This window comes from Carcharhinus amblyrhynchos, chromosome 14 (genome assembly GCF_965287045.1).
Source record: "Carcharhinus amblyrhynchos chromosome 14, sCarAmb.v2.hapA, whole genome shotgun sequence".
In the NCBI taxonomy this organism is placed as follows: Eukaryota; Metazoa; Chordata; class Chondrichthyes; order Carcharhiniformes; family Carcharhinidae; genus Carcharhinus; species Carcharhinus amblyrhynchos.
In genome coordinates this window covers 274,037-286,984 of record NC_137337.1, presented here as the reverse complement: position 1 = coordinate 286,984, position 12,948 = coordinate 274,037, and the positions used below count along the sequence as shown (strand labels likewise).

The 12,948-nt window shown below is 44.3% G+C and overlaps 1 protein-coding gene across 2 annotated transcripts in view; it reads right to left on the bottom strand.

Annotated features, from left to right (window-relative positions):
* Nucleotides 1-12,948, bottom strand: part of pomt2 (protein-O-mannosyltransferase 2) — a 215,986-nt gene that overhangs the window by 105,738 nt on the left and 97,300 nt on the right. For both annotated transcript variants that reach the window (XR_013888529.1, XM_080202117.1), the window contains exon 14: nucleotides 10,679-10,770. Coding sequence is in view for 1 of the 2 variants with exons in the window: in XM_080202117.1 (XP_080058243.1) it covers nucleotides 10,679-10,770 (92 nt within the window). In the remaining variant the exon portion in view is untranslated. The remainder of the gene's footprint in view (nucleotides 1-10,678; nucleotides 10,771-12,948) is intronic.

The window sequence follows — 12,948 nt, the reverse complement described above, 5'->3', positions numbered from 1 at the left end:
AAGAAAGTAGACAGCTTGATGAAATAGGTAGAACAGGTGGACAAGGTGGAACTCCCTAATAACACACTGAATATTCCTACAAGACGGACTGTAGCAGTTCAAGAAGGCAACTCACCACCATCTTCTATGGGGTAATTAGGGACGGGCAATAAATGATGACCTAGCCAACAACATCCACATCTCATGAAATAACTTTTTAAAAAATTAAATTTAATGGAGACAATATAAAACAAACAATTCTGAGGGGTGCTGGAGCAGAGGAACCTGGGTATAAGGACATAAGAACTAACAAAGAACAAAGAACAAAGAACAACCCAGCACGGGAAACAGGCCCTTCGGCCCAACGAGCCCGCGCCGCCGCATCACCCTACACCTATTCAGCCCTGCATGTCTACGAATGGGACCCTACTCAGTCAGATTCAGGGAAGAAATAGTGTCAATTTGGTGGAAACCGATTAGCCTAAGAGCACATCTTTGGGGTGTGGGAGGAAACCGGAGCGCCCGGAGGAAACCCACGTAACCACAGGGAGAATGCGCAAACTCCCACAGACACAGGCCCAAATCCATGTATCTGCACAGCTAGCAGTGCTAGTCACTGAGCTGTTGTGGAGCCCGTCTATTGGTCCAGGATCAAGCACACACACCGACATGAAGTACTAGGCCACTCCTGGACTTCCAAGAGCAGCCCACGCACGACCCGCCGTGTGCATGCCCCTCGCTTGACACGAGGTGGACCTCCACTAGGAGGTCCACTAGGAGGAACTAGGAGCAGGAGTCGGCCATCTGGCCCCTCGAGTTTGCTCCACCATTTAATAAGATCATGGCTGATTTTGTCATGGACTCAGCTCCACTTACCCGCCCATTCACTATAACCCTTAATTCCTTTATTATTCAAAAATTTATCTATCCTTGCCTTAAAAACATTCAATGAGGTAGCCTCAACTGCGTCACTGGGCAGGGAATTCCACAGATTCACAACCCTTTGTGTGAAGAAGTTCCTCCTCAACTCAGTCCAAAATCTGTTTCCCCTTATTTTGAGGCTATGCCCCCTAGCTCTAGTTTCACCAGCCAGTGGAAACAACTTTCCTGCTTTATATGAAGGGAATCTTATCTATTCCCTACATAATCTTATATGTTTCTATAAGATTTCCCATCATTCTTCTGAATTCCAATGAGTATAGCCCTGGTCTACTTGGTCTCTCCTCATAATCCAAACCTCTCAACTCTGGAATCAACCTAGTGAATCTCCTCTGCACCCCCTCCAGTGCCAGTATATCCTTTCTCAAGTAAGGAGACCAAAACTGTACACAGTACTCCAGGTATTACCTCACCAACGCCTTATAGCTACAACATAATCTCCCTGTTTTTAAACACCATCCCTCTCACAATGAAGGATAAAATTCCATTTCCCTTCTTAGTTACCTGCTGCACCCACAAACCAACTCCTTGAGATTCCTGCACAAGGACACCCAGTCCCTCTGCACAGCAGCATGCTGCAATTTTTTACCATTTAAATAACATTTTACTGTTATTCCTACCAAAATAGATGACCTCACACTTACCAACATTGTACTCCATCTGCCAGACCCTCGCCCACTCAGTTAGATTATCTATATCCCTTTGCAGACTTTTAGCGTTCCCTGCACTTTGCTCTTCCACCCACCTTAGTGTCATCTACAAATTTTGACACACTACATTGGTCCCCAACTCCAAATCTTCTATGTAAATTGTAAACAATTGTGATGCCAACATTGATCCCTGAGGCACACCATTGGTTACTGATTACCATGCAGAAAAACACCCATTTACCCCCACTCTTTGCTTTCTGTTAGTTAACCAATCCTCTATTCATGCTAATACATTACCTGTAACACTGTGCACCTTTATCTTATTAGCAGTCTTTGGTTAAGCATCTTGTCAAATGCGTTCTGGAAATCCAGGTACACCACATCCAGAGGTTCCTTGTTATCCACTGCACATGTAACGTTCTCAAAGAATTCCACCAAATTAGTCAAACATGACCTGCCCTTCATGAATCCATGCTGTGTCTTACCAATGGGACAATTTATATCCAGATGTTTCACTATTTGTTCCTTGATGATAGATTCAAGCATTTTCCCGACTACAGCAGTTAAGCTAACCAGTCTGTAGTTATCTGCCTTTTGTTTACCTCCTTTTCTAAACATTGGCGTCACATTTGCTGTTTTCCCAATCTGTGGGAACCAGCCAGAGTCCAGCAAATTTTGGTACATTGCCACTAACGCATTTGCTATTTCTCCTTCTATCTCTTTTAGTACCCTGGAATGCATTCCATCAGGATCAGGAGACTTGACTACCTTTAGCCCATTAACTTGCCCAACATTACCTCTTTTGTGATAATAATAGTTTCTAGGTTCTCACCTGCCATAGACTTCCTGCCAATTTTTGGCATGTTATTTGTGTCTTCCACTGTGGAGACTGACACAAAACACCTGTTCAATGCCTCAGCCATTTTCCCATTTCCAGTTATTACATTCGCCTTCTCATCCCATAAAGGACCAATGTTTACTTTCGCCACTCTTTTTCGTTTTATATATTTGTAGAAACTTTCACTATCTGTTTTCATATTTTAAGCTAGTTTACTCTCATAATCCATCTTACCTTTCTTTATAGTTTTTTTGTGACTTTCTGCTGACCTTTAAAGACTTCCCAATCATAGAACATAACAGCGCAATACATGCCCTTCGGCCCCTGATGTTGCAACGACCTGTGAAAACCAATCTGAAGCCATCTAACCTACACTATTCCAATATCATCCATATGTTTATCCAATGACCATTTAAATGCCCTTAATGTTGGCGAATCTACTACTGTTGCAGGCAGGGCATTCCATGCCCTTACTACTCTCTGTATAAAGAACCTCCCTCTGACATCTGTCCTGTATCTATCACCCCTCAATTTAAAGCTATGTCTCCTCATGCTAGCCAACACCATCCGAGGAAAAAGGTCTCACTGTCCACCCTTATCTAATCCTCTGATCATCTTGTATGCCTCTATTAAGTCAACACTTAACCTTCTTCTCTCTAATGAAAACAGCCTCAAGTCCCTCAGCCTTTCCTCATAAAGACCTTCCCACCATACCACGCAACATCCTGGTAAGTCTCCTCTGCACCCTTTCCAATGCTTCTACATCCTTCCTATAATGCAGCGACCAGAACGGTACGCAATACTCCAAGTGCGGCCGCACCAGAGTTTTGTACAGCTGCAATATGACCTCTTGGCTCCGAAACTCAATCCCTGTACCAATAAAAGCTAACACACCGTAAGCCTTCTTAACAACCCTATCAACCTGGGTGCCAACTTTCAGGGATCAATGCACATGGACACTGAGATCTCTCTGCTCATCCACACAATCAAGAATCTTACCATTAGCCCAGTACTCTGCATTCCTGTTACTCCTTCCAAAGTGAATCACCTCACACTTTTCCACATTAAACTCCATTTGCCAACTCTCAGCTCAGCTCTGCAGCTTATCTATGTCCCTCTGTACCTGCAACATCCTTCCGCACTGTCCACAACTCCATCGACTTTACTGTGATCTGCAAATTTACTAACCCATCGTTCTATGCGCTCATCCAGGTCATTTATAAAAATGACAAACAGCAGTGGCTCCAAAACAGATCCTTGCGGTACACCACTAGTAACTGAACTTCAGGAGTCCCATCAACCACTACCCTCTGTCTTCTTACAGTTAGTCAATTGCTGATCCAAACTGCTAAATCACCCTCAATCCCGTGCCTCCGTATTTTCTGCAACAACCTACCGTGGGGAGCCTTAGCAAACGCTTTACTGAAATCCATATACACCAGATCAACTGCTTTACCCTCTTCCACCTCTTTGGTCACCTTCTCAAAGAACTCACTAAGTTTTGTGAGGCACGACCTACCCTTCACAAAACTGTGTTTTGTGAAGGGTAGGTCGTGGGCGGCATGGTAGCACAGTGGTTAGCACTGCTGCTTCACAGCTCTAGGGTCCTCTGTTCGATTCTCATCTCGGGTCACTGTCTGTCTGGAATTTGCACGTTCTCCTCGTATCTGTGTGGGTTTCCTCCAGGTACTCTGGTTTCCTCCCACAGTCCAAAGATGTGCGGGTTAGGTTGATTGACCATGCTAAGAAATTGTCCCTTGGTGTCCAGGGTAGCGGAGGTTAGAGGGATAATGGGGATAGGGCCTGGGTGGGATTGTGTTTGGTGCAGACTCGATGGGCCGAAGGGCCTCTTTCTGCACTGTAGGGTTCTATGATTCTGATTCTATGATTCGTGTTGAATATCCCTAATTAAATTATTCCTTCCTAGATGATTACAAATCCTAGCTCTTATAACCCTTTCCAAAACTTTGCCACAACAGAAGTAAGGCTCACTGGTCTATAATTACCAGGGTTGTCTGTACTCCCCTTCTTGAACAAAGGGACAACATTTGTTATCCTCTAGTCTTCTGGTACTATTCCTGTAGACAATGACAACGTAAAGATCAAAGCCAAAGGCTCTGCAGTCTCCTTCCTAGCGTCCCAGAGAATCCTAGGACAAATCCCATCCGGCCCAGGGGACTTTTCTATTTTCACACTTTCCAGAATTGCTAACACCTCCTCGTTATGAACCTCAATCCCATCTAGTCGAATAGCCTGTATCTCAGTATTCTTCTCGACAACATTGTCTTCTTCCTGCGTGAATACTGATGAAAAATATTCATTTAGCGCCTCTCCTATCTATCTCTTTGGAATCCTTTAGGTTCCCACTAATCTTTGCCACTTTGTATGCATTTTCTTTCAATTCGATACCTCCTTCATTTTCTTATATCTATGGCTGATTATCTCTTTTTCTACAGTCTTCCCTTATTACTTTGGCTGAGCACTGTGAAAGATTGCTTTGGAAGTCCCCCACTGTTCCTCAATTGTCCCACCTTAAAATATTTGTATATTTGTATACAAATTATTGAATGAGACAGCAAGAGGGTGGTTAATAAAGCATACAGTTTTACCACAGGGTTTATTTTCATAAGTATGCAAGTTATGTTTAAACCTCTATAGTGCACTAATTCACACGCAACTTCATTGTTACATCCAATTCTAGTCATTGCACGTTGGGAAAAATGAGAAAGCATTAAAGAGTGCAAAGAAGATTCAAGAATGGAACCAGAGTCGAGGAACTTGATTATGTCAATGGACTGGAAAGTTGGGACAGTTCTGCTTGGAGAATACAAGATTCAGAGGAGATTTAATAAAGGTATTCATAGATGACGGAGAGAGCAAAGTAGGTAGGCGAAGCTCTTCACATCGGTGGAAGAATCAAAAATCAAAGGGCACGTTTTAATTGGCAAAATAAACAGCTGCTACAAGGAGGATCTTTATAGTGAATGTTCAGCACCTTGAATGCACTGTCCAAGAGTGTGTTGGAGGCAGAGTCAACTGAGGTTTTCAAGAGCAAACTAAATCAATATATCAATAGACTAAATCAATATCAAAATCAAAATCAAAATTTGAAGAAGGAAGAGTGTTAGATGTGGTTTATATGAACTTCAGCAAGGTGTTCGATGAGGTCCCCTATGCAAAACTTCTTGAGAAAGTGAGAGGGCATGGGATTCGTGGGGCTGTTACCTTGTGGATCCAGAACTAGCTTGCCCGCAGAAGGCAAGAGTGGTTGTGGATGGGTCTTTTTCTGCATAGAGGTCGGTCACCAGGGGGGTGCCCCAGAGATCTGGTTTAGGACCCTTGCTGTTTGTAATTTTCATAAATGACCTGGATGAGGAAGTGGAGGGATGGGTTGGTAAGTTTGCTGATGACACGAAGGTTGGTGGTGTTGTGGAAAGTCTGGAGGGATGTCAGAAATTGTAGCGTGACATAGATAGGATGCAAGACTGGGCGGAGAAGTGGCAGATGGACTTCAACCCGGATAAATGTATAGTGGTCCATTTTGGCAGGTCCAATGGGATGAAGGAGTATAATATCAAGGGTAAGACTCTTAGCAGTGTAGAGGATCAGAAGGACCTTGAGGTCCGGGTCCATAGGAGTCTTAAATCGGCCTTGCCGGTAGAGGGTGTCAAGAAGGCGTGTGGTGTACTGGCCTTCATCAATCGAGGGATTGAGTTCAGGAGTCGGGAGATAACACTGCAGCTTTATAAAACCCTAGTCAGACCCCACTTGGAGAACTGTGCGCAGTGCTGATCGCCTCATTACAAGAAAGACGTGGAAGCTATTGAAAGGGTGCAGAGGAAATTTACAAGGATGATGCCTGGATTGGGTGGCATGCCTTATGAGGATAGGTTGAGGGAACTAGGTCTTTTCTCCCTGGAGAGACGAAGGATGAGAGATGACCTGATAGAGGTTTATAAGATATTGAGAGGTATAGATCGGGTGGATTCTCAGAGGCTATTTCCCATGGCTGAAATGGTCGCTATGAGAGGACAGAGGTTTTAAGGTGCAGGGGAGTAGGTACAGAGGAGATGTTAGGAGTAGGTTTTTCAGGAGGGTGGTGGGGGAGTGGAATCGGCTGCCATCGGTGGTGGTGGAGGCGAATTCGATAGGGTCTTTTAAGAGACTTCTGGATGAGTACATGGGATTTAATAGGATTGAGGGTTATATGTAGGCGTGGTAGGTAGGGATAAGAACATAAGAAATAGGAGCAGGAGTAGGCCATCTAGCCCTTCGAGCCTGCCCCGCCATTCAATAAGGTCATGGCTGATCTCTCGTGGCTCAGTTCCACATTCCCACCCTCTCCCCATAATCCTTAATCCCCTCTCTTATCAAAAATCCATCAACCTGCGTCTTAAAAATATTTAGCGAGGTAGCCTCCACCACTTCAATGGGCAGAGAATTCCAGAGATTCACCACCCTTTGAGCGAAGAAATTCTTCCTCAACTCCGTTCTAAACCGCCCCCCCTTTATCTTGAGGCTGTGCCCCCTAGTCCTACTGTCCTTTCTGAGCGGGAAGAGTCTCTCCACTTCTATCCTATCCATCCCATTCATCATCTTATACATCTCAATGAGATCTCCCCTCATTCTTCTAAACTCTAACGAGTACAAGCCTAATTTATTCAGACTCTCCTCATAGCTCAACCCCCTCAACTCCGGCATCAGCCTAGTAAACCTCCTCTGCACTCCCTCCAAGGCCAAAATATCCTTGCGTAAGTACGGCGACCAAAACTGCACACAGTACTCCACCTGCGGCCTCACCAATGCCCTATACAGCCGCAGCAAGACCTCCCTACTTTTACATTCAATCCCCCTCGCTATGAAGGCCAACATCCCATTCGCCTTCCTGACCACCTGCTGCACCTGCAAGCTGGGTTTTTGCGACTCATGCACAAGGACCCCGAGGTCCCTCTGCACCGTCGCCTGCTGCAGTTTTTCTCCACGCAAGTAATAATCCTTCCTACCATTATTCCTACCAAAGTGGAACACCTCACACTTGCCAACATTAAATTCCATTTGCCATTTCCTGGCCCATTCGCCCAGCCTATCTAGATCCTTCTGTAGACTCTCCACACCCTCCGCACAATTTGCCGTTCCACCAATCTTGGTGTCATCAGCAAATTTCGACACCATACACTCGGTTCCCTCCTCCAGATCATCTATATAAATGGTAAATAGCTGAGGCCCCAGCACCGACCCCTGGGGCACTCTAGTCACCAACCGCCAATCCGAATAGCACCCATTGATCCCCACTCTCTGCCTCCTATTTGACAACCAGTCCTCTATCCACGCTAACACCCTACCCCCAACTCCATGTCCCCTGACCTTCTGCAATAACCTCTTGTGAGGTACCTTGTCAAACGCTTTCTGAAAATCAAGAAAGACCACATCCACCGGCTGTCCTCTATCCACCGCCCTAGACACATCCTCATAGAACTCCAGTAAATTTGTCAGACACGACTTCCCTTTAACGAAACCGTGCTGCGTCTGCTCTATCAAGCAATTCCCCTCAAGATGCCTCGCTATTTCCTTCTTGATGACGGATTCTAACATTTTACCTACAACAGACGTTAAACTAACAGGTCTATAATTCCCCGCCTTTTGCCTGGCACCCTTCTTAAACAATGGCGTAACATTAGCCGTTTTCCAATCTTCCGGCACTCCCCCGGAATCCAGCGACGTCTGGAAAATAACCACCAAGGCATCCACTATCACCTCCGCCATTTCTTTCAGAACCCTCGGATGCATTCCATCTGGTCCTGGCGACTTGTCCACAATCAGCCCCTCCAGTCTGTCGAGCACCGCCTCTCTAGTAACAGTAATGTCATTCAGACCCTCCAGTCCTACCACCTTTCCGTCTCTAACACCCGGCAAATTATTCACGTCCTCCTCCGTGAAGACAGAAACAAAAAAGTTATTCAAGACCTCAGCCATTTCCCCATCCCCTACCACTAAGTCCCCCTTCTCATCTTCTAAGGGTCCAACATTCACCCTAGCCAGCCTCTTCCTTTTTATATACTTATAAAAACTCTTGCTATCCTTTCTTATATTAAGCGCTAGCCCAGCTTCATAGTTTCTCCTACCCTTCTTTATGATACGAGGGCCAAAGGGCCTGTTTGTGCTGTGGTTTTTTCATGTTCTATGTTCTATCTAAAAATGGAAAGATTTGCAGAGCTATGGGGTAAAGACAAGAGAATGGCGCTAGGTGAATTGCTGCTTCAGAGGACCAGCACAGATAGAACCGGCAGAATGGTTTCCTTCTGTGCTGTAGCCATGTTATGATTTATTGTATGATTCTATGAATAAATTGCACCTGTAACGTACTGGCTGTTTCACCAGTCTGTGTAAATACTATCCTAAGAGACCTACTATAATTCTGAAAGCTTTCACTGTTGAATGTTTTCCTCGTCTCACATCCAGATTTTCTGCACACCACTTGATTAATATACTGATTACCTTGATAAGTCAACAACGTTATTGTATAATTTAGTTTCTGGATATTAGAAAGCAAGTTTAAGCACCCAGCAATTCCTACACTTAAGCTGCAATTTATCCAAGACTCAATGTTGAATCGGCAGTCTGGCAGAAACAAAATGATTGCAGGATCGGGAGAAAAGATGGTGAGATAGAACTGACTATCATTATAAATAGAAGGTTTTACTCAAGGATGAGAATCATTGGGCAGCATGGAAGGCCCAATGTTAAATCCTCAGGGATTCCCAATATCACAACGAGGGAGAGGGAAAATTAATCAATTTCCAGAAGTCTATTGACTAAAGCCAGATAGATGGAACTGGAAGCAGACGTGAGCAGTAAAATACAACTGGACCACGACAAAATGACCAGTTTTCTTGTAATACTGCTGAAATGGAGGGGGATCAGGCAAAACAAGGCACAGTCACCAATGTTATACCCATTTCCAGAGAGGAATTCAAACTAGTAATTTCTGCAGAGGCGATGTCTACCAAGCAGATAGGTGATGTCGTGCTCCAGAAGAGACTTCAGAGAAGAGATGATAATTAGTAGGGATAGGTAGGTCAGAGATGGGTATTGGGTTTAAGTGGTGGTTGAAATCATTTTGGAATTATCCAGACAAATCCATCTTTAGACAGAAATTAGTGGAGGACTTTGTTTAAACAAAAACAAGAATTTAGCAATACATTGATGGCATTGTTTACAAATTCCTACATAGTCTCACTTCACTGTATTTCTGCAATTTTCTTGAGTCTACAGTCCAGTTCATACGCTCTACCTTTATGACTTCGGCTTTCTGATGACGAGACACAAAGAGGTGAAGGACAATTCTTTATTTTTATGTTTGATTCTCATTGTTGCTCAGCGTCACACTTACTCTCTCCCCCATCCAATGTAATGAATTCTTTAGATGTCTATATTAAAGTCCAGTAATGAAGTCTCATAATGCCAGGTTAAAGTCTACAGGGCAGCAGGGTGGCATAGTGGTTAGCACTGCTGCCTCACAGTGCCAGGGACCTGGGTTCAATTCCCAGCTTGGGTCACTTTCTGTGGATTTTGCATGTTCTCCCCATGTCTGTTCGGGTTTCCTCCGGGTGCTCCGATTTCTTCCCACACTCCAAAGATGTGCAGGTTAGGTGCATTGGCCATGCTAAATTATCCCTTTCTGTCCCAGGATGCATAAATTAGAGGGATCAGTGGGGTGAATATATGGAGTTACGAAGATAGAACCTGGGTAGGATTGTCAGTGCAGACTCAATGGGTTGAATGGCCTTTTCCTGCACTGTAGTCACCCTATGATTCTAGGTTTATTTGGAATCATAAGCTTTTGGAGTGCTGCTCCTTCATCAGGTGAAGGAGTGCTGTTCCTTCATCATTCACCTGATGAAGGAGCAGCGCTCTGAAAGCTTGTGGTACCAAATAATATTGGACTTTAACCATGTATTATGAGACTTCTTACTATGCCCACCGCAGTTCAATGCTGGCATCTCCACGTCATATATTAAAGGTCCTCTGTAAGATGCTGGTAACAATGTACATTTACTATTTCTGTAATGATAATGATGCAGCAGTTTCAGCATTTATTAATGATTATGCCCATAGGGACACAATCATCTACATAAACACACTTCCACTCAGGGTCTTGCACACAACCTACATGTGTCCAAAATCGCTCATTGATGGGCTTCCTATGTACTGAATGATTAAAACAATAAAAGTCATGTTTTTTTTCATTATAATCATCGCAGCAGCCACTTACGTTTGGCATTGACATGGTCCTCAATGTTCCACAATGAATTAGGGGTTTCTTTAAGGTATGGACTGCAGCTGACTTCAACCTGTTCCCAGCCCCTAGAAACAGCAGAGACACCGAGTGCAAGTTAAATTTTCAAACGTTGAAAAATGAACTGCCTTTCATGAAATTGAGTGGGTTTCAAAGACAATATGAATCTTAAACATACACACTAGGTAAGCTCCACTACTTAAATAAAGAGCCGTACAGCACAGGAACAGGCCCTTCGGCCCACCAAGTCTGTGCCGACACAGATGTCTCTCTAATCTAATGTTTTCTTGCCTCAATGTGGTCCATATCCCTCTATTCGCTGCCTATTCATGTATCTATTTAGATGCCACTTGAACGTTGTTATAGAATCTGCTTCCAACACCTTCTCCAGCAGCACATTCCAGGCATTCACCACCCTCTGTGTGAAAAACTTGCCCCTTACATCTCTTTTAAACTTTCCCCCTCTCACTTTCAACCTATGCCCCCGAGTAATTGACCCCTCAACCCTGGGAAAAAGACTCTGACCACCAATTCTATTCAAGCCTGTCATAATTTTATCAACCTTTATCAGATCCACCCTCATCGTCCAATGAAAACAATCCAAGTTTAGAACATAGAACACTACAGCACAAACAGGCCCTTCAGCCCACAAGTTGCGCCGATCGTATCCCAACCTACCAGGCCTATCTATAACCCTCAATCCCATTAGATCCCATATACTCGTCCAGAAGTCTCTTAAAAGACCCCAACGAGTTCACCTCCACCACCACCGACGGCAGCCGATTCCACTCACTCACCACCCTCTGACTGAAAAACTTACCCCTGACATCTCCTCTGTACTTGCTTCCCAGCACCTTAAACCTGTGTCCTCTCGTAGAAACCATTTCAACCCTGGGAAATAGCCTCTGAGAATCCACCCTTTCTATACCTCTCAACATCTTATAAACCTCTATCAGGTTGCCTCTCATCTTTCGTGTCTCCAGGGAGAAAAGACCTAGCTCCCTCAAGGCATGTCTCCCAATCCAGGCAACATCTTTGTAAATCTCCTCTGCACCCTTTCATTAGCTTCCACATCCTTCTTGTAGTGAGGCGACCAGAACTGCACACATACTCCATAAAGTATGAAGCTAAACTAGCTCTAAATATAAAAAATGATATTAAAAGTTTTTACAAATATATAAAGAGGAGGAGACTGGCTAGAGTGAATGTTGGACCCTTAGAGGATGAGAGGGGGAATTTAACAGTGGGTAATGAGGAAATGGCTGAGACTTTAAATAAGTCTTTTGCGTCGGTCTTCACGGAGGAGGACACAAATAGCTTGCCGAATATTAAAGATAGAGGGTTGGTAGGAGATGAGGTGCTTAATACAATCACTGTTACTAGAGAGGTAGAGCTTGGTAGACTAATGGGACTGAAGGTAGACAAGTCTCCAGGACCGGATGGAATGCATCCCAAGGTTCTGAAAGAAATGGCAGGAGTAATAGCAGATGCCTTAGTAATTATTTATCAAAATTCGCTGGACTCTGGGGGAGTGCCAGTGGATTGGAAAACAGCTAATGTTACGCCGCTGTTTAAAAAAGGTAGCAGACAAAAGGCAGGGAACTACAGGCTGGTTAGCTTAATGTCCGTACTTGGAAAAATGCTAGAATCCATCATCAAAGAACAAATAGCAGGGCATCTAGAAAAGAATGGTTTGATCAAACACAGCATGGATTCGTGAAGGGGAAGTCGTATTTAACGAATTTACTGGATTCCTATGAAGATGTGACTAGTGCGGTACTCAGAGGGGAACCGGTAGATGTGGTGTTTTTAGATTTCTAGAAGGCATTCGATAAAGTGCCTCACAAAAGGTTGCTGCAGAAGGTTAGGGTGCACGGAGTTGGGGGTAAAGTGTTAGCGTGGATTGAGGATTGGTTATCTAACAGGAAGCAGACAGTTGGAATCAATGGATGCTTTTCTGGTTGGCAGTTGGTGGCTAGTGGAGTGCCGCAGGGATCGGTGCTGGGGCCTCAACTGTTTACCATTTACATAGATGATCTGGAGGAGTGGGCTGAGTGCAGGGTAACAAAATTTGCTGATGACACAAAGATGAGTGGAAAAGCGAATTGCGTGGAGGGTGTGGAGAGTCTGCAGAGGGATCTGGATAGGCTGAGTGAGTGGGCGAGGACCTGGCAGATGGAGTATAATGTTAGCAAATGTGAGGTTATCCACTTTGGTAGAAATAATAGTAGGAAGGAATATTATTT